Raw genomic sequence first — 21,249 nt, forward strand, 5'->3', positions numbered from 1 at the left:
GGGTACCTTTTTCATACCGGAGGTATACAAAACGTTAGACAATAGAAAAAGGAATGGGGGAGGGAAAGCTGTTATGTCAAAAGGGCTTTTCAAAATATTTCGAACAGACCCATCAAACGATCAAATCATCTAAATGAAAAGAATAGTATAGAAAAGAGTTGCAGTATCCCAAGGGTAAAATGTGAAAAGGATACTATTTTCAACACAATAAAATATTAATAACAAGTTTGACAAAAGGGCAAGTAGTATTTACAACACTGGCCAGCAAGACAGGATCAATTCACCCTGTCTTGTAGCCAGTACAATACTTCTTTGCCCTTTTGCGGTAGTGCCAGCCTTTCCGGAATTAATTAGGTTAATGTGACGTCTGGCATGTGCATTTCTTAGTTAGCTCGATTAGCCTTAGCTATTTTTAAGTGGCTGTGCTCTGTTTTTCACAGTATTTTTTTTTTTCACGTGGCATGTATTTATCTTCATTTTAAAATTTCTGGGCACGAAATAAAGATTGTTGATGTTGTTGTTATTGTTGTTAAACGAGAACCGGAAACAGATCGCTAGAGAGGGTATTTCATTTAGGTGTCGCGATCAATAGTTGATATAGAATTGCTTTTTGCCTTAAAGCACTCGGTGATTGGTTAAGGGTTGTAAATCTGGTGCTCGCTTAACCAATCAGATGCAAAACCAACCAATTGAGACTTGGTCACGTGCGTTTTCCCGCGCTTGGCGCCGGTTACATAAATTGGTTTATTGTGCTGTTTACATTTGTTGTGATTGGCTACTGTAGTCGATTTAGTTTTAGCTTTTATTGTGCAATCTGGAACTCAATGAAGCACTGAACATGTTGTTTTCCGTTCGTTTACCATTCTTATAAGGTCAATCGAACTAAAAAAGAACAAACAAAACAAATCGAACCGTCAACCTACTGGTCAACAAATCGTGGTATAAGGCACGATTTACATGAAGCTCCCCAGATGAGATTATATTGAGGCATTCGTAATGTACCTATATATCTGTCACGATATATTTTATACCACATTCTGCATTCGTGAGACTAAAGTAAACTATTCACCAGCTGAACTGTTTATCACCTTAAATCTGTTTGCGGGTTTAAATCATTGTAAAAATTGGGCTCCTACATAATCGTTTGTTGATAGAAGATGTGTTTGTTCCCTTTTGCATGGTAAGATAAGAAAATTTAATTGCGGATGCATGTAGTTTAAATATGTCACTTAAATTTTTTAATTCCTTTTAAATCGTCTAAATATCGCGCAGTGATAAAGAAGTGATCAGGAAAGACATCTTAAAAGAAACAAAGAAAGCTGTGATTACAAGCTAAAACGGAACATAAACTCAGTTGCAAGGATTATTATCAATTTCCATGGAAAACATCAAGCTGCACGTCACTTATTGGAATTCTCTTATCGCACGAGCCCATATCATGCACAGTTTTCTAAGTATTTTCATTCTCGGAATGATGTGTTAAAGACAAAACTTCACCTGAGGCCACCGCGACGGATTTTGAAAGATTTCTAACCAGGTATACCTTTACTAGTGATTTATTCTGGCTTATATATCAGACCTTACTACTGTTGGTTTTAGCGTCAATATTTAGGAAACTTGTTGCTTATTCAATGTGTCGCTCATTACAGTAGCCATTTTGTACTCATAATCAACTGAAATTATAAAAGCAAAGTCACTATGGCGTTTGTTCATTGTTAATTTTCTTAAACACATCCTGCATCAGAGAAGGGATTAAGTATTTGCCATAACACAGTTGCTTTGCAGCTTATTAGGATGGATTTCTTTAATAATATGTAATATAGCTATAGGCGAATTCACAAATCCACGTAACCATCTTATCGAAGGGTTTTGGACTCTGCGCAGATATTTCTTGTTCAGTAGTAACTGGTAGCTACTAGAAGACGTTTAATTAACCGAATACACTTAGTCTGTTACGAAATACATAATAAATCTTCACACAAAAATCCTAGATCGAATTGTTCTTGCTAGAGACTGAAGAAGTTTAAAAAAGTTTCAGTCAATTTATTCATTGGCGCAGCTAATGTTCCATATTAGTCTAAGTGACAGAGGAGCGATCAACCGCAGCCACTTGTTCACGCTAGCATGTTTCTTCTTGATTCAGCAGACAGCTTATTTACTGTAGCGGAAGGTAGCTCTGTTCAAAGTATTCAAACAGAATTTCCATTGCTGTACGTCCTGACGATTACGCCGGCAAATCAAACGGAAGGACCACCAGTACATTATCTGCTGACCTCAGTTGACTGTCAAAGAGATAGAGGTTTGTTCTTTGCCTTGTCCTTGTCCATGCATAATGACGTAAAGTAGGGCTTAAAGTATCTGCGACTATATTGTAAGCCTAAAATCCAACTCAAGTAACTATTAACTTATTTTTCATTGCACAGTATAAATAGCAGTAAGGTCGTGACAATGTCCTATAATTGGTATAATAGGATTGAAAGATTCTCCATCTCCGGATCCTGTTGACCTTGTTCACTTCGTCAACTCGAAATGTTTACCTATCAATTATATTTCATTTTGTTCATTGCACTTCGTGACAATTTGTTTGAATTTGGTAAATAAATTAGATAATTGCTTAATGGGATTTTAGCCTAACAATATCAGAATGGTCCATATCGTACTACACTGATACCTTTTATTATATTTTGGTGCACAGGTGAGGTTTGTTATTTGACCGTTGTTTTTTGAAATACTTCTTATACGAGACGTGTTTTTAATGCTTGACGTGCAGTGTTTCTTTTAATTAATTCACCGTTCAAGAGTGGCTAAAAAAATGAAGAAGAGAACCGATCAAACTATGCATCTTCAACTTGAGTGCAATGGTAACTCACAATCACGTAAACAGGACATCAAAATTTAGGACAAGGGTAATTAACGTAGTCTGACTCTTGTAGTTTGAAAGGATTAATATTGAGGTGAGGCAAAGTTCTAAGCTGGCCTGTTAGTGTTATGAAAGGCTCTGTGTCCAAACAAACAGGCACCGAGTATGGGCGGAGTCGCACGCGATAATATAAATATTTTAAAATACCATTTGTACAAGATAGTTATCTCAGATACAAGAACGGAAATGTAGTGATTACAGTGATAACGTTTTTAAAGTAGCACTCCACTTCGTGCGGGATGATAAATTTAATTCCTAAACGCTACCTGTGTAGGAAATGTAGGGATTTCGAAACATGGTATTTCAGAAGCAATTTTCATTCCACATTACGTTCCAACAGCCAACAGTTCAGCTTGTTAGGTCCAAGTTACGCGTGCACGCTCGACAAAACAGGGGCTGAGTGAATAAGCAGTGTGTTGTCGGCTACACTTTGATAGTCGATAATGTTACCACAGAAAGAATATAATTGAACGATAATTAACGCAAAATGTACATCACAGAAATTAAGTGAACATAAATTATGGATTTTAGTAAGCAAACACCCTTTATGGATTTTTGATGTTTGTTTAATGTAATCGCATGCCAATTTTAAACTTGACCTTACCTTTTAAGTTCTTGACTTAACCTTAAAAGTACATTATAAGCTTTAAATGTTTTTATCTTGCTTGTGACAACGAGTCTTACATTTGACACTGAAGCAAGGCTAATGAAATGAAGATGTATACACATGTTTATGATCTACACTCTTTTTGAAAACGACTTAAATTGTAAGCAAATTCTAAGAATTTCCTAAGTGGATCAACCTTAATTTCTGTTGCAAAACAAAGGAAAAGGTAAAAAAATCCATTATGACAAAAAAAGAAGAAGGTCAAAAAATCCATTATGACGAAAAAGTTTCTGTATTTATTTTGTAAGCCTAAAATCCCAATTATTTGCTATGTAGTTCCATACACAGCATAAGTAGCATGTAGTAAAACCGTGATGATGGCCGATAATAAACAATTATTCGATGAGATTTTTGTGATATCCGGAATAATCGAGGTCGAGGTGAGTGTTATCAGCCGAAGCCGAATGTTACATTGCTTTTTTTTTGGTAAAGAAAATAATTTTAAACGATTTCAACCTGTTTCAACAATTGTGCTAATTCCTACTTGTCGTCCTGCTTTTTCCTAAAAGTATTTTGTGGAATAGTTCCTTCCCAATTTTGTCAATTATTTTGTGTTTTCCGAGACTTAATGGCTCAATAATTTTTCAGCTTAGGTCAAATTATTGCTCGGTTGAAAAGGCGACTCGACGAACTATGAATTTCCTTCGCCGCCAGATGCCTGCCACATTGCGTTGGAAATCATGCATTGCGCGTGCAACCTACAGATTAGTGAATAATCTGCTAGCAGATTCACTAATCTGTATAGGTTGCGCGGATTCCCAGAATTAGCGGTAGGCTCTAAGCCAATAAGAAGACAGCTAACGACTACAATGTATAATAAGAGAAATAACTGGATTGGAAGATTCCTCACCATCTGTTGAACGAATCCATTTTGACAATCAGAAATGTTTACGAATCAATTAGAGTCAATATTGTGACAATATTCGTGACAATTAATTTGTTTGAATTCGATATTTATTATTTAACAATATCAGAATTAGCTATAGAATTAATTTATTTTCTGTTTTGTGTTTGTGCAAGAAGTTTTTTCACCTTTAGTCTATGCAGCTTCACCTTAGCTTTGGCTTGCTGTCTATGAATGTTTCCTCTACTTTTGGTAATTGCCCAACCTCCCCCTGGTCCAACCTTAAATTGATATTTAACTTTAATTTTTTTGTGCGGATTAAGTTACGAGCAAGCTGAAACATTTTCGTAATATAGACCACGCATATGAAGTACCTATCTCTCTTTCTCGACAAAAAAAACGCAAGTTCCTGAATAGACAGTTTTTCTTTTCTTAGTACGTGCACTGTGTGTGCACTGTGTGTGTTTTGAGGTTCAAACTTTCTCAAGCTTCTTAGTAAGTAATGAATGGCCCCAGGGAAACCGTAAGTTTTGTTTCCCCACTTCTCCCCAGCCTCCAACCGCCTCGCGCAGCTTGCGCCCAAAGTTGCTACGTTCCAATGTTGGACTGAGTACTGTTTTGCAGATATGACAAGTTATTTCCAGGCAGATTCAAATTTCTCCATTTGTATCCGTTAAATAGATGTGCAAAAGTTAAGTGCATTCTTGTTTCGAACTGAGCTGACTTATAATAACTTAATTAAGTAAGACAGCTTTAAGCCATTAGTTAAACAACTTGGCAACGAGTATGACAGTGAGTATTGCTAATTTGCTTTTTGCGGCAATATGTACATCTTCGTGCAAACGTTATAACAAATTGAAAAACAAATATATCTGACGAGGAACATTTGTTAGGGCCTGTTTACAAGCAGGTAGGGTAACCCTAGCGCTAGGGTTACCCTAGCAGGAGCGTTACCCTAGCGCTCCCACATTTCTTCTTTTTTTCATCGACGTGTTTACAAGGCAGCTAGGGTTACCCTAGCACTAGGGTAACCCTAGCTGAGCGCTAGGGTTACCCTAGCGCCAGGGTAACCTAGCGCCTTGTAAACGCTCTTCTAGGGATAACTTGCTTACCCGGGACAACTTTATTTTGGCTCCAAGAAGCTAAATATGTTTAAAAATACCGACAAAAACAGCGAATTGTGACCAAGAAACATCGTGTTCATTCACAATTTGTCGTATTTTTGCACTGGAACGGAATTATTTTCGAATAACAGCTTCTTACGACAAAATGTTACAAGGTTAACTGAAGCGTAACCGGTGTAGTAGGTTGACCCGGGTAGTAAGGTTACCCTACCTGCGAATTTTTGCTTGTAAACCCGGGCTATCTTCTACGTGACCCTCTTGCTAGGGTAACCCTAGCACTAGGGTTACCCTACCTGCTTCCTATTCTTCGTAAAACACACGTTGGCTTAGTACTAACTTTTTACTTTTAGCAATATATTACAAAATGATAAAAGTCCAAAATAAACCAGGTTTGCTAGAGATAGATCATTTAGAAGATGCACGTAAAACATTGTTATGTGTATAACGTTGTCTACAACATCATGAAATTTCTTCTTTGCATGTATTTTTCTTTTCAGAATAATTGAATTGTTTTTTTACTGTAAAGTAAATTTCACGAAGGTTTTCACTCTGACCTATTTTATTTTGGCGTCAAACATCGTGTGCATCAGTTCGAAGAATAATGAATCTTACAAGTTACGAAACCCCAAAGCACTTGGTTGATTATGTATATTTTTAAATTTTACTAGGATTTTACCGAAAAAATGTACATGTTCACTACGCTCGCCATCTTGTGGCGGCTGTTAAAAGCGGTCGGTAAAAGTAATTGGAGTATTTGTATGCAAACCTTATTTTCTTTTACTAGGATCAAGATAATTTGTAATACTTCATATAAGTACGTCATATTTTCTTGCTAGGATGTAATTTCTGAGCCGTTGCCAGTTTGACTTAGAATTTTTTTTACTTGACTTGAAACTCCGGATAGCACACCAAAAATGCCACTTCATTATACGGTTTATTTTGCATTGATAATATTCATTATCTTAAAAGTGGGCGGTAAGTTTTCGATAATTTCATACAAGTTGCACCTGAGCCCGTAATAAGTTCATGTCGGATACATTAATTGCAAAAATTTTCGGACGTTTTATTTCGGGCGTTTTTTTTTTTTTCTGACGTTTAATTTGCGGTGAATGCGAACACTTTTTATCTTATTTCTGAAAAATTTCGGACAAAAATTTGGGACACATAACATAGCTAAAGTAAATTTACGCCGGCCTACAAAACACGAATTAGACTGAAACAACATCTGTGTAAATGATGGTTTTACTGCAGCCTCAAGATTTTTAATACGGATACACCGACGCGAACATAACACAAATACTATCAAACCGTTAGGTATCTCAAGGCATGTCACAGCTAGAGTTTGCTCAATAAGAAAGGAAACTGAAAGCTTAGGAGCTCCAGGGGCCTTAATGTTCTGCCTTCATAAGGATCATCTGGTTCTAGTTCCTTAGGTACAGCTTGCACTATTTCTGCCATCTCAGAACTCTCCTTGTCAAATTATTATACTGTAAATATTTCGGACGCTTTAAAATTCGAACGGATTTTTTTTTTTCACACTTTTTGTCCAAACTAAAAATCGTCCGAAATGTTTTGCAAGGTTATTAAACTGCAAATTTACATGGTGGAAACTGAAAATATGCACATGTTAAATTTTTCAAAACTGAAAAAAAGTCTAGTGTGTCCACACCACTATTCAGGACACATGCATTATGTTAAAGCATAATCACCTGCTCAGACTGATAGCGCGCGCTTGTCAGAACTAATTAACCGTTCCTCCAAACAGGGAGCATTAGGTAAATGCGGGCTTCGTTTTTTTAGACGAAGAGCAAACAGAGCTAGGTATTTGTTATTGAACAAGAACATTGAGAAGCTTGAGAAGCTTAAAATCGGGCGCTTTGCCTTGAAAGGCAGGGTTCAGTACAGCAGAAACCACGAAGCAGTTACTTAAGTAGCACTCAGTCCGACTGTGTTTTGTAAGTCACAGGGCTTGCATGAGCTGTATTAATGTGCATAATATAATATCTAGAACGTTGTCGAGATTGCATTATTACTTAATGACATGATGGTTTCAATTTATAAATGTATCTCACACAATACAAATAAACGATTGAAGTAGACGACTACACAATGTAAAGTTTTAAGACTTAGCAAAGTGCAGTGTATTGGTAATACTGTAAGGTGCGGTTTCACCTGAAGGTCGTGTGCTTTTCGGTATTTTCCAGGCATTGCACTTTGATGGGACAGTACTACAACTGTTTACCGGGAAACTACTATTGTCAAGAAAATGATTACAACTTGTTGATGAATGATTGAACATTTGTTTCATACCATTACTGTAATAGCAATTGATGAAGGCTTTTAGTCCTGAACCAAAGTATAAGGACTGGGAAATACTGAAACCCATTATCAGCCACCTTAAACGGAAATATCTTGTTGGTGTTTCAAGGAATCCAAGGAAACTTCACTCATCCCATGTATCTATGTATTGCGGTATTTTGTAATTTTTTGAGTGATTTTTGGGGATGTTTGGCAGGTGATAGTTTTTTTAAAAGAATTAGTAAAATTTAGACAACTAAGAAATATTGAAAATTTAATGTGAATTTAACATTGGAATTTGAAGTTAGAAATTGGCAGACGGACACCAAACAGTCCCGTGACATCCTGGAGTGTTTTTGCATGGGGGTCAACTGTGTGATGATGTTTCCATTTTTTTCTTCAATCCCCACTGATAAAGAACTGTTGTTGGTGTTATGTTGGTGTTATCACATGTCAAGCCTTTAACAAGGTATGAAAGAACACAAGGATTTAAATTATTCTGGTGCTCAATTTTTGCGTAACTAAAATTAATGTTACTCAAATTCCTGAAGGATTCTGTCTTAAACTGTTACGAGCTTAGTATTTCCAAATTATTGCATGTCAATGTAAGGCAAGACAAGACATGCCTTGGTTCTTATGTAATTCTCCTTAAAACACATAAGATATTGACTATAATTTTGTCTGTGCTGTGGCAATTCACAGTGGGGTGGTCTTGATGTGTCTTTAACTTGTAGACTGGACTGGACTAGTAAAACGCGGACTAGTAAAACGCCTCTAGACACTTCGAATTCCTTGGCCACAATCATCTTACGGCTCTCTTCAATACATAATGTCTCAAAAAAACAGTAACCTCAGAAAGAAGTCAGAAGCAAATAAGGTCGAAAGACCGAATTTGAACATATAACGGCAAATGTTCTAATGTCACGAACGTAGGAGTCGTGTAGGCCCGTCACCTTTATTTACCACATACTGCCCCCAAATTAAAACAGTACCCTCAGAAAGAAGTCAGAAGCAAATAAGGTCGAAAGACCGAATTTAAACATTTAACGGCAAATATTCTAATGTCACGAACGTAGGAGTCGTGTAGGCCCGTCACCTTTATTTACGATTGACTGTTGATTTCTGGACGGGCCCCGTTCTACCTCGTGCGAGCAATACAAACGACTGCACTTAACAGACGTCAAGTAGTGGAAAGAAAGAAACATATGCACACAACTCATAGCATCAATCCCGTTGTTTTAGTAGGGGTTTGCAGAACGAACATGTGCTATACTGCAAAAACATCTCCACGCTAAAACAGACCATAGAGTGCTCAAAAAAGCTAGAAATATGCCGTCGAAGAAACACACAAGAGCTTCAAACACAAATTGTTTCGCTCGCTAAACCGTTTAGTTTTATCCGATTTACAAGCGCTTGTTTTACAAGTCCGCGTTCTACAAGTCCGTGCTTAACAAGCCCTCGTTTTACAAGTCCGCGTTTTACAAGTCCGCGTTTTACTAGTCCTCGTTTTACAAGTCCGCGTTTTACTAGTCCGCGTTTTACTAGTCCGCCTCTTACAAGTCCGCGTTTTACCTGAGTCCGCGTTTTACTAGTCCGCGTTTTACAAGTCCGCGTTTTACTAGTCCGCGTTATACTAGTCCGCGTTTTACAAGTCCGCGTTTTACTAGTCCGCGTTTTACTAGTCCAGTCCAGTCCTCGAAATACAGTATGCCAAAACTCCCCGCCCTCTAAAGATAAGTCCTTGACGGTTCTTGTCGTTTTTCGGTGCCTATTCATCTTCGGCATCTTTCTCATCCACCTTTCGTTCTGTCCTGTGTCTGTCATCACACGAAAGAAAAGCTGATTCTCAAAAAATCTGCCACAAAAGGAAATTGACAAAAACAATATGAAAACCATATATCGAAAGTTTCTTATTCTAAAATTTTATCATACGTCTTAATTCAGAGCTACAAAGAAGTTCCTCCTTTTGAGTTATTGATACTGTTCTTACAGTACCTCTTTCCACTAGCGAAATTTTACAAAATTCCTTCGCAGCGAAAAGGTAGCGCGAATCCAGAACAGACTCCAATCGAGAGTGGGTTAATTCTAGATTACTATTAATTAACTATTACAACATTCATTTTTGTTTCGTTTCCTCAGAAACGATACGGTATTATTTTGGCTTCGATGTGAACTATTTACACAGTGGGGCCTACTATCCAATCAGAAGAACGGTCGTAACCACAAAGTAAATACGTTTGACCGAAGGCAATTAATTTCGTAAAAACATGTTCTTCAAATATCGGAAAGATATTCCTCAGCACGATAAAAAAGTATTGAGATTCGTTGCAAACAGAAATATCTGACGACTGCAATGGTTTTAAGTTTGATTAAAGCGATGTACTGTAAGAAAACTAGAGAAAGCTCTCGTAGCGTTTAATTGTTAAGTAAACATTCTAGCGATTTTCTGAAACGGAAGTAAATTTCCACCAATCAGCGTTTGCAAGTGCAAACAAAAACGGGATGACTTGTCGTGTTTGCTCGCACGGGGGGCTGCTATCCAATCATAAGAACGGTCGTAACCACAAAGTAAATACGTATGACCGATGGCAAAATAATTTCGTAAAAACATGTGCTTCAAATATCGGAAATATATTCCTCAGCATGACCAAAAATATTGAGATTCGTTGCAAACAGAAATGTCTAACGACTGCAATGGTTTTAAGTTTGATTAAAGCGATGTATTGTAAGGAAACTAGAGAAAGCTCTCGTAGCGTTTAATATTATTCTGAAACGGAAGTAAATTTCCACCAACCAGTGTTTGCAAGCGCAAAGAAAAACGGGATGACTTAGCGTATCTCGTGTTTGCTCGCACGGTAGAGCTTAAGTGCGCTAAAAAGAGAAGTGCATAATTGCAGGTGAGTTACAAAGTTAATTTCAGTTCATGAGATTGCCCTATTCTATTTGTACAGGAAAATTCACGGCATCTTCGACTTCACAAACAGCGCGAATACACGCAAAATTGCGTGGGTTCTCGCGTGGATGTACCCGGAATTGCGTGATCAGTGTCACGTACGTCGCAAAAACATTCGATTCTGCACGGAAAGTTGAGAACGAAAAAGAAGACAGTCAAATTAAGTTCTGTTCAAAGTTTAAATTTTGTGTGGACAGTATCGTATAGCAAGGTGTGCAACTGCCGTGTCGAACTAAATTCGTCTCCTTAGTTGATGTAACGCTCAACATTAACTAACGTTGCAACTGCTGGAGCAGATTTCTGAGATGAAATTAATGATATAAACATTATTTGGTATTTATTCAAAGCCATCGCAGTCTGATCGAAACTCCACAGTATCGCCAAAAATGCAAATCGTTATTATCAGTGTTACCAATGCAAGGCTGTTACACTGACAACAGAAGCAACTTGGCTGTGTCTTATTCTGTGGAGATTATTTTATATTTGCCAGGAGAGCGTGCAGCGCGGATCGAGCACTGAATACAACCCTGGTATGACTATATATAACATATAACATAAAACTTTCTTTAAACTTGAATTTTGCTCAATTAAAAATCCCGGTTAAAAATCTGTGTTTGGTAGCTTTTACATCAATTTGCCCTGGTTGTTTACGTGTCTTTGTAAAGTGACAACAGGCATTTGATTTTGAAGAAATTGCTTCGAAACAGTGTGCTTATCTCTGTTCTTGTCGACCAAGGTTTTGGTTTGTCTTGAATTTGGCATTTATTTGATTTGAGCATGTGATCAACTCAGAGAAGTATATACCTCAAGCTTTTTGTCAAAAGGTAATAATTTCATCTACGATTAAAGTGTTGTTTTGCTTTTCTTTAGAGATCAGTAGTCACAAAACACTTTATTTATGGAACTGATTTATTTTAGGATTGTTTGTTTCAAAACCATTTAAATTAATTGCATTGCTCTGATCTTGCATTTTACTCTTGTGGTTTGATGTTTCAAATTTTTTTCCAAAATACAGTCGAAGCTCTCTTAACGGACACTCTCGTAAGCGGACAGCTCTACTTACGGCCGCCTTATCTGAAACCCCGTTTTTACTCCCATACTAATTCTGTATTTTTACATTCTCGTAAGCGGACATTCCCGTAAGCGGCCGCGGACACTTTCATAGATTACGAATTAGACTTTTTCTTTGTTTTTACGCTCCCGTAAGCGGACACCCCAAAGAAAATCCTATAAAAAAGTTCTGTATCTTGTTTTTATCAATCAACTTCACATTGCCGTTCGTAACAATGATTTTACAGTAATAACAGTACCATATTTTAGTGTTTGTTTTGACGTCATCCACGTCCGCCCGGTTATTGTTAGCTGGGCAAGCTCCCGAAGCTGCCATCTATCCCCTACACCTCTAGTGGCCGCTTACGAGAACCATTCTCGTAAGCAGCCAGCTCCAGTTACGGACACTTTTTTCACGTCCCGAGGGTGTCCGCTTACGAGAGCTTCGACTGTACCAGAACACCACCCAAAATCATTGCAAAGTACTCAAAATGAATAAAACTGTGCTTTAAACCCGTAAAAATGTAAAAAAATAATGCCATTTAAGTTGATTTTTATTAACAGAAACACGAAAAATTACAAATTTTGGGAAAACATGCCTGTCAAAATGCCGTTGCCATGGTGATGTCAAGTTCCTGACATATCATCCAACCCTACCAATTTGTTGCCAGATAAATTTTAGGAAAACTCAGAAAGTTTGGCAGCGTTTGCTTAAATCTTAAAAAAGTTATAAAAGTTCAAAGTCAGCGCGGGCCTCAAAAGCCCCCCCCCCCCCGGGTCTGAATAGAGTTAAGTTACTACTGAATATGAAGATCTTCTTTTCATTCTTCACTCGTGCATAAATTCGGCAAATTCAACATACACTAGGACCTTCTCCAAATTAAGTAAACCACAAACCCATCTCTCCTTAAACATTACGCTATTCTCACCCTTCCGAAATCTGGAAACGAAACACTGTTTCTTTTTGAAATAGCTGCTTGTTAAAATAGTTTCCCAAGCCGACTAAGCTAACTAAACGTCGAGTGTATCTTTCAGTAAACAAAACATGCCGTTATGACGCCGGAAATCCAGCTCACGCATACTATACCCCGTTACTCACGCAAACCTCCGACTTACGTGCTACTACAGTCATTCCTTTCTAAACATTTTTTTTTTGACCACCACCGTACCTTTCTACCCAAAAAACTCATGAAACCGCCCGGTTTGAACCTGTTTTAACCTTTCAAAAATTAGAGCGTTCGAAACTAAATAAGATCCGTAATCACAAACAACATACAGCCGTTTACCAGCACTCTTTAAAACTCCTGAAACCCTTCAAAATCAGGCAAAATAAATCTTTGAAATAACCTTTATCAATGTTTCTTATTTTTTATTCAGTTCTATAAAATGCCTTTCATACACTACTGTCAAACAAAAATTTCAATTTCCTCAAAGTTTCAAGACAAAAGAATAACAAATATTTCGTGCACAATGTAATTTGATTAAGCCAATATTATCACGTCTAAAAATACTTCAAGCAATTCAGTGAAAACCCGTTTTTTTTTCGTATCAACGAAAACCACTTTCGAATAATCAATACATGAAAATAACAATAAGATCAAAAGGAAGAAAGGAACCTTTCTAATTATTTGAAGACTTTCAAAGCCGTGATATTATGCATCCAATCCGCGATAAAATTTAATTACAACAAAATCCAAGTTCTCATTTTGAATTCCATTTTTTTCAGTTGATACCTTTATCCAACTTGTGAAAAATTCCATTCAAGTTCCTATTAATACTGTACATTCCCAATGTTTTGCTCAGGTCTTCAGAAGCGTCTTACTAACCAAATCTAAAATAATTCCAAAACATGCTGTACAAACATTCTACTCTTTGTGACAAACGACTTGACGACCAATTGTTCAGAAATGAAAATCGACACAGTTCTTGCTAAATAAAAAAAAAGTTTTACGGCGGAGTCAGGCTCAAAAAATATACCGCAAGATCACACCCCCATTCATAGTCAGAAACCAGCAAACCATCTAGTTTGCTAAAAAAAACACTGCGTGACATCAATGACGTTACCTTTTTCATTTACAAAAATAACTTTAACTTGTCAAAGTAAGTGCAATTTCACAATGGTGAATATCAGTACAGTATGGGGCCCAGTTCTCGGCGGGTCCAGTTCTCGGCCACTTTGTGTTTAACGCGTTTTTTCACACTCCAGTTGAATCAAAAGAAAAAGGTATTTCCTTCAAACGATAGACTGATTCATGTGCTTTAAGTTTCTTGAGTTTGATCGTTCAATTCGATATAGAAAGCTCACACGTCGAGTTTACGCGGAGGTAGGTGAATTTGCATTCCCGAAAAAGTTGTTTGTTTACGGCTCCAAATTCATGGATGTAGTTAAATTCGTATTTTATCCAAAAGCCCCCACCATACGAGCTAATTTTTGGCATGTGAAACGTAGAATAATTCAGCTTTCTGCTTTAGTTAACTTTTCGTTGAACCGTTGTATTTTTTGGTCTTAATTTACTTCGAAATTTTTTCTTGCGACGTTTGCGTATTTGCCAGTTCTCGGCCACCCTGCTCGCTATCACAGCTTAGCGCTTGGTTTTTAATATAATTTCATCTGCTGCTGCCAGAATGAAAGAAATAAATGTTTTAAAAATAAAGTTCAATCTTATCTCTAAGTTTTGAGCTGACTCTTGTCTTGTCTATTATTTCTACAACACCTAAATCTTTCAAGACCTTTTCACTGCAAAATAAACCATCTAAATGCACGGGTCACACAATGCGGTTTTGCCAGAACCTGCACATAGGCAACTAGGCGCGTTAAAATCCTTCTTTTCTAAAGTAAAACAAAGCATCATAAAAATAATTTGGGATCGATATAGTATAAATAGGTTTACAGAGTGATTTTATGACTGTGAAAATTAATTGAGCATTTTTTTACAGATAATTACGCACAAGCTTTTTAGTGGCCGAGAACTGGGCCAAGGTGGCCGAGAACTGGGCCCACAAATGGAGCTTTTATTTTTATTATAGCTCGGGCAAATTAATTTTTGACCGGTCGATAGCTTTACACCAAAAAGCTGAATAATGTAGCTAGCTCTGGGAGAAATTTCAAGTTCCTGCGGTTCTTCTGAGGTAAGAAATACAAGTTTACGTCAAAAGTGGCCGAGAACTGGGCCCACAAATGGAGCTTTTATTTTTATTATTGCTCGGGCAAATTAATTTTTGACCGGTCGATAGCTTTACACCAAAAAGCTGAATAATGTAGCTAGCTCTGGGAGAAATTTCAAGTTCCTGCGGTTCTTCTGAGGTAAGAAATACAAGTTTACGTCAAAAGTGGCCGAGAACTGGGCCCCATACTGTACTTTGCCCCGTAAGCTTTTTTCTCTGTCCTTCCGCCGAAGCAAAAAAACACAACCTGATTACACATTAACCCAAAAGTCGACCAAGTGTGCCTGCAACGATTTCCTGTCAAAACTAAAATGAAAACCATTGCGGTATGCGTCACCCGTAGCGGTTTTGTAGCAACCCCAAGCTATCCCCGTCTTTTTGGCCGCGCCAGGAGACTACGCTCTAGGACGACCAAAGGGTAAACTATAAATCGGCCACGCCCGATTAATTAAGAAAAAGTAATAACGAAATTGATTTATCGCAGAATTAATTAAAAATGTTATTAAACACTTAGGTTAAAATTTTTAGTGTCGATTTAAAAAAATTTCCACTGAGGCGCTAAAAGTTTTCAAGGTCAATATTAGTTTTGTTTATGTTTAAGTTTTTTACCGCGCGGCAAAAACTGACTATGTCGTTTTAATAAGAACGTCAGCTATTATTTCAAATGAAGCTTTTCAATTTTGTCTGGCTGAAGCTGTTTGCTTTGATATAAATGGGTGATAAATTTTTAAGTGTTTCATCTGTGTTTTTAGGTTTCTGTCGAAATGTCGCATAGATTAATCTCGGTTGGTAGCAAAGGTTTCTCCAAATCAGACTTTATTTCTCCATTCTCAGGTTTGTCTTATTGAAAGTTGAATTAAAAAAGCACGTCATAGCTTTTTTTAGGTTAATATACTGGCAATATAAAATTGTTATTTCAAGAAACGTCGAGGTGTAACGATAATTTATTCACGTAAGCCGCATGGGGATCTCTTAAACCCAATCTTTAACACAAAACTATTAAGAAACATTTTTGAAATCAGTTTTACTTTTCGACACTCTTATTTCCGCTTCGAGAAGTTGTATTTTTAAGATCGACAATTAGCCCAGTTCTTTAAATATTGGAAAGCAAAGCAAATACAATTTTTCCATTTAAGTACGCGATAACTTTATTGCGGTTTTCGCGCTAACTTCATTGAGCTCCGACTTTGAAGTATTGTAAATTTAAACTTTTCAGCTTTTTGACACCCAAGAATCGCTTCAAGCCGACCAAGGTTAATTCTAGATAAGCACTGTGCAAATGAAGAAAATTAAAATCTCTCTTGCTTAACTGATTATTATCCGAATCGATGGTAATAAATACGAAATGCATGTTATGGGTATAAAAACCCCTCGAACTTTAAGCCAAAGGCGTATCCAATTTGTTTTATTTTGTCTGACAGCTTCTTGTTCGAACACTTAACTTAATTTTCAATTCTGCTAAGTATTTCACATGCGGTTTTTTTTACCATTGGCTAATAATTAATGATGATAATAAATTATCTTACTAACACGCATTTGCAGACATTCTTCCTAAACGTCCAATTAGAAATTATTCAGCTTTTGTCACAATTGATAAAAAAGGAATTGTAATGAGTATCCTGCATGGACTCTGCAGGGAGTTATTGATTTCTTTTCAGTTTTATGTCATAACACGTTTCCTTCCATTCGCGTCCCGTTAATATTTGTGCTTGATCCGAAGACCCAAAATTAAATACCTCGAAATTCCTTTTACTATTGGACTATCAGTTTTGGCAAGTTGGCTTTGAACGAAAGATCATCTAATGAAATGAGTTTTTTCGACTTTTCAATAAGAACTAAGAGCTACGTTATTTACACTGATTCCTTTGCTATTTCTGACATATGTTTTGAAATGGATTGAATGTGTAGTATTTGCTCTTTAAATTTAATAAAATATCTGCGAAAAACTTTTCTCGCTGTTATCGCAGCTAAAGTTTTCGGTTTTTGCTTGTTGTCCTGTAATGAAATAAAAATAGGGATGTCAACTTTTTTCATGCAACTGTCCGCATAAGAAAGGTTTATAACTAGCCTGTATTTTGACTCTATTTTGTCTACTAAATTGCCGGCGTAATAAAAGAACCTAATTTGTTTTGCTTATTTAAAAATGCACGTCTGTAGCTAGAAACATATTTTTTTTCGAAGCTCCACACGGACAAAGATTTTGTCTGCGGCCTATGTGAAGAAAACTTTTAATAACTAGGTTTTTTATGGGCTATGCAATATTTGATGAAATTAGTAATGAAAGAAAACCTATCCTTTCCAGACGATAAAAAAAAACAAAACTTATTGTGAAAGGTTTTTACATTTAAATAGTTTTGTGTTAAGTGTATTTGCACATCACGCACATGTATCACTGTTTTTAAATTCAGATTATTTCGCCCTAAGATTCGCAGGGAAATGAAAAATTTCACAAGAAACTTATTTTACGTACAAAATTCGCGCAAACAAGCTTCTTCTAAAATATCTTGAAGTAAAACATTTTCGGATTTGGTGACATGCCTCCTTTAACTATCATCCATAGCTTAAGGCGGTTTTACTTAGATTGTTTGTGGGGGAAAACTAATGGGAATCTTCATTAACGTCAAAAGTTAAGGTCCGTTTTGTGCGTTGGATACACGTCTGCCGAACGTCTATTCTTCTCTGTGACATGAAAGCAATTAATTTCGGACCGTCTCATCAAATATCAAATGTTATTTAACGCGGCAACACGGAAAGAAAATTGAATTTTACTTCATCCTGTTAATGTGCAAGCAGCTGATGAAAGATCTGCCGTAAGTTGGTATCTCAGTGGATTGAATCTCAACAACAACAGGTTAGCGGGTGGTGAAAAAATGACTCCGAACTCGACTCTTCACAAGGGAAACATGACAGTAAACACGAGCAGCTTTCCACCAAATACTACTCCAGCGGTGACGGAAGAAACGCCAGAAACACTATCTCAGCTATATGTCATTCTCACCACATTCTTTTTCTCGTTTATCATTCTCGTTGGTTTGACGGGGAACAGTCTAATCGTGGCGACTCTTTCTCGCTGGCGAGAGATGAGGACACCGTGCAACCTTCTCATCGCCAATATCTGTGCGGCTGATTTGGGAGTCTGCGTGCTCGCGGCGCCATTGAGGATCATCGAGATCTACCGCGGTTGGCTCTTCGGTGATGTAATGTGCTATATCCTGTCTCCACTTCAAGATGTCTTCGTGGTTGTGTCCGTCGTTACGCAGACTGTAATCGCTCTGGAGAGACATCGAGCCATTGTGGCACCATTCAAACCGAAGATGACCCTACATCGCGTCAAGATGGCGGTGCCGTTTATCTGGATTGTTTGCTACGTGACGAGCGGTGTCCCCATGCTAGTCTTTCTCCAGAACAAATTATACCCCAATGGGTATTTCTTTTGTTTTCCATTTTTTCCCAGTGTTGGCTATAAGATCGCATACGAGATGTACCTCGTGGTTTTCTTCATAACCCTGCCTCTCGTGCTCCAAAGTGCAGCCTATTTCGACGTCATCCGCGCGCTCAGGGCTAAAAACGAAATCCAATCGAGCATGCACTCTTACCAGTCAAACCTTTCCATGAAGAAAAACTTCAGCGACCGGGCCCGACAGAAGAAACGCCTTGTCAGGATGCTAATAGTACTGATGCTGGTTTTCCAAGTTTGTTATCTTCCGCGTGGAGTCATCATGTTGATCTGGGAATTCTCCCCAGAAACGGCAGGCAAGCCGGAGTTTCTTTACGTGGAACTAATAACATTGGCGATGTATTACCTCAAGCATGTGATTAACCCGATAATATTATCGGCTATGAGTAACGATTTTCGGTCCGGCTGCTTCAATGTTTGTGCCGCGGATGACACTCATTTAGCTTTCGTTCGAAGAAGCCATTATTCGACAAGTCACAAAGTCAGCGCAAGGACAAGAAGATTGAGAAATACGAGTTCTGAAGATTTGTGACTTTAATTGTTTCCCCGCGTTAACTAAGAACATCAGAACGATTTAGAAGGACTAATCAAACGAACTCCGTTTTGGGTCATAAAGGATTATTCTTTGGTTTCTGTTGGGGAAAACTAATAAAAATTCGCTTTTGTCTAAAACACTGCGAAGTTGCAAAAAATGATTTTTAAGCTTTGAAATGTAAAATTGTGTAAATATGTAAAACGTACGGCTGGCTTAGTTGTTTTGATTACTTGATGAATTAAGCTTTTAATGAAAAACGTTTGTAAAGAGACACAACTCACGCTCATGATCTGTGATTTTAACTGAAAATGTTGATAATAATATAATGTGTTCCACGACTACAGGTTTTAAATTTTATCTTCAGCAATAATTATATAACCATGAAAACGAAAGAAATTTAATATTAACATCTTGCTTGTTTTTCTTAGCTATCGGGTTTAAGCGCTTAAGGAATTCGAAATACAGGAAATTTGCATTTATGTTATTTCTAAAAAAATAAGAATTAGTTACAGTTACCTGCTTTCAAACTATCTTTTTTAAAGGCGGGTAGCAATGATTACTAAAAAGAGGCATTCAGTCTTTTTAAAAATGCTTCTGTTGATTTTTGACAAAAAAAGAGAGAAATAAAAAGAGAGGGTAGTTTTGGTGTTCAACAATGCACCTTCCAGCCATTGTATCAATAATTAAATAAAAACCATTTAGAAATAAAGCATTGATCTCTAAAAATCAGAATTTAGTTACGTTAAATGTTTTGGGCTTTTAATTCGGTTAGGGATCTTGAAATGTAATTAATACTGACCTCCCAAGCACATGAGGATTGAATTTTGAGGCGACTTGAAATGGAAGGAATTAAATCAATGGCGGGACAGAATAGGAGCCGAAATTAAAGTCCTTGGTAAGATTGACAGGGAAAACAGTAAGTACCGGTCAGTTACAATTAGTGAAAATAAACAAACATTAAAATATCAATTTTGAAGGGCTTTCGCCTTTGCGGACTGAACAAAAGGTTGTCGAAAAATTTGGTCCTAAATCCCTGAGAATTAATTTCCTTTTTCGTAATTTTCATTCCTATGTCAAGCCTGATAGCTTATACATTGAATACTTTATTTGGTTCTCTTCTTGAACAAGGACACTGAATTGTTTCAAATATTTGAACTACTGCTTTTTCTTCCCTCATTCTTATTTAACAACGCTTTCAAGTGAATGCATTTAGCTTTTAATTTATTGTTTGCTTAATGAGAACTTCGCGGGTGTTAAAAACATTACTTCGTGTTTTGAAAGAAAAGTAATTTTCACCTGTAGCTATACCTGTGTTCAGTTTTCTGCTGCTTACACTAATTTTCTCACAGGTCGAACATTTTATTATCGATTTGATGACCTTAAACGTGCAGAAACGTTAAAGAAAGCAAAAAATCAAAATATAAAGCTGAAAAATGCCTCGTTAACTAGATTTGAAGGAAATGACTGGATTTGAGTAATGACTTGCAGAACCTAGCAAAGTTTTACACCAACACTCAGGTTGTTTTTTTCCGCCTTGACATTTTAATAGATTGTTTTGTTTTATCCGTTTAGAGCTCTCGAGTCGACCTTTCTTTTTCATCAAATCGTTTCTTTTACCTAATTTTAAGCTTAATTTTTAGTTCTCAATAATTAAATTAAAATTCCGAAAAATAGCTAAGGGTTGACCGCACGTTATGCTCAAGTAGTGCATATTTGTTTTTGAATTATTAACTTTCATTTATTTATATTTCAAGTTAAACTCGTCTCATTCAGTAAAAGTTTGCACTGATCGACAACTTTAAGGGTAAAAATGTTCATAAAAATAAAAGCTAGCGTATTACATTTTCTAAATCATAAAAAATTATGTGCCGCTTTAAAATTAATTTTTTTTTAGTCAGTGTCAAAAAATATCTGAAACCAGATAATAAGGAAAGTTTAATCCACACACACAAAATCCGAATAGACTTTCTCTAAGCTCGATGCGAAAAAGTTCTAAAGCCTTCGTAATAAAACGTATATCAATTACAAGTACAAGCCGCTGGTAATTTAGAGCGGGCAATAATAAGTCATATCAAGACTCATGAATTACCTCTTGTGTGACAAAACAATTGTAGTTTTCCATAGTAACCCTTTTGCCTGGTTAAGCTTGTAATCAGGTAAAGCAGTTTGACGTTCTTTGTTCTAAAAGAAAAGAAGACGATATTTTTGTTCGCCTTCTTATAATTATATTCCCATA

The 21,249-nt window shown here is 36.8% G+C and overlaps 2 protein-coding genes across 2 annotated transcripts in view; both read left to right on the forward strand.

Annotated features, from left to right (window-relative positions):
• Positions 1–1,186: 1,186 nt before the first annotated feature.
• Positions 1,187–21,249, forward strand: part of LOC144653880 (QRFP-like peptide receptor) — a 46,665-nt gene continuing 26,602 nt past the window's right edge. Inside the window, exons 1-2 of the mRNA XM_078514003.1 lie at positions 1,187–1,537; positions 2,144–2,299. The gene's annotated coding sequence lies outside the window, so the exon portion shown is untranslated. The remainder of the gene's footprint in view (positions 1,538–2,143; positions 2,300–21,249) is intronic.
• LOC144653999 (G-protein coupled receptor 54-like) lies at positions 17,257–19,702 on the forward strand. The gene has a single exon (XM_078514124.1). It carries the CDS (start codon positions 17,892–17,894, stop codon positions 19,008–19,010), a length of 1,119 nt encoding a protein of 372 aa, XP_078370250.1. The 5' UTR covers positions 17,257–17,891; the 3' UTR covers positions 19,011–19,702.

This window comes from Oculina patagonica, chromosome 5 (genome assembly GCF_052425735.1).
Source record: "Oculina patagonica isolate OP01 chromosome 5, crgOcupat, whole genome shotgun sequence".
Taxonomy (NCBI): Eukaryota; Metazoa; Cnidaria; class Anthozoa; order Scleractinia; family Oculinidae; genus Oculina; species Oculina patagonica.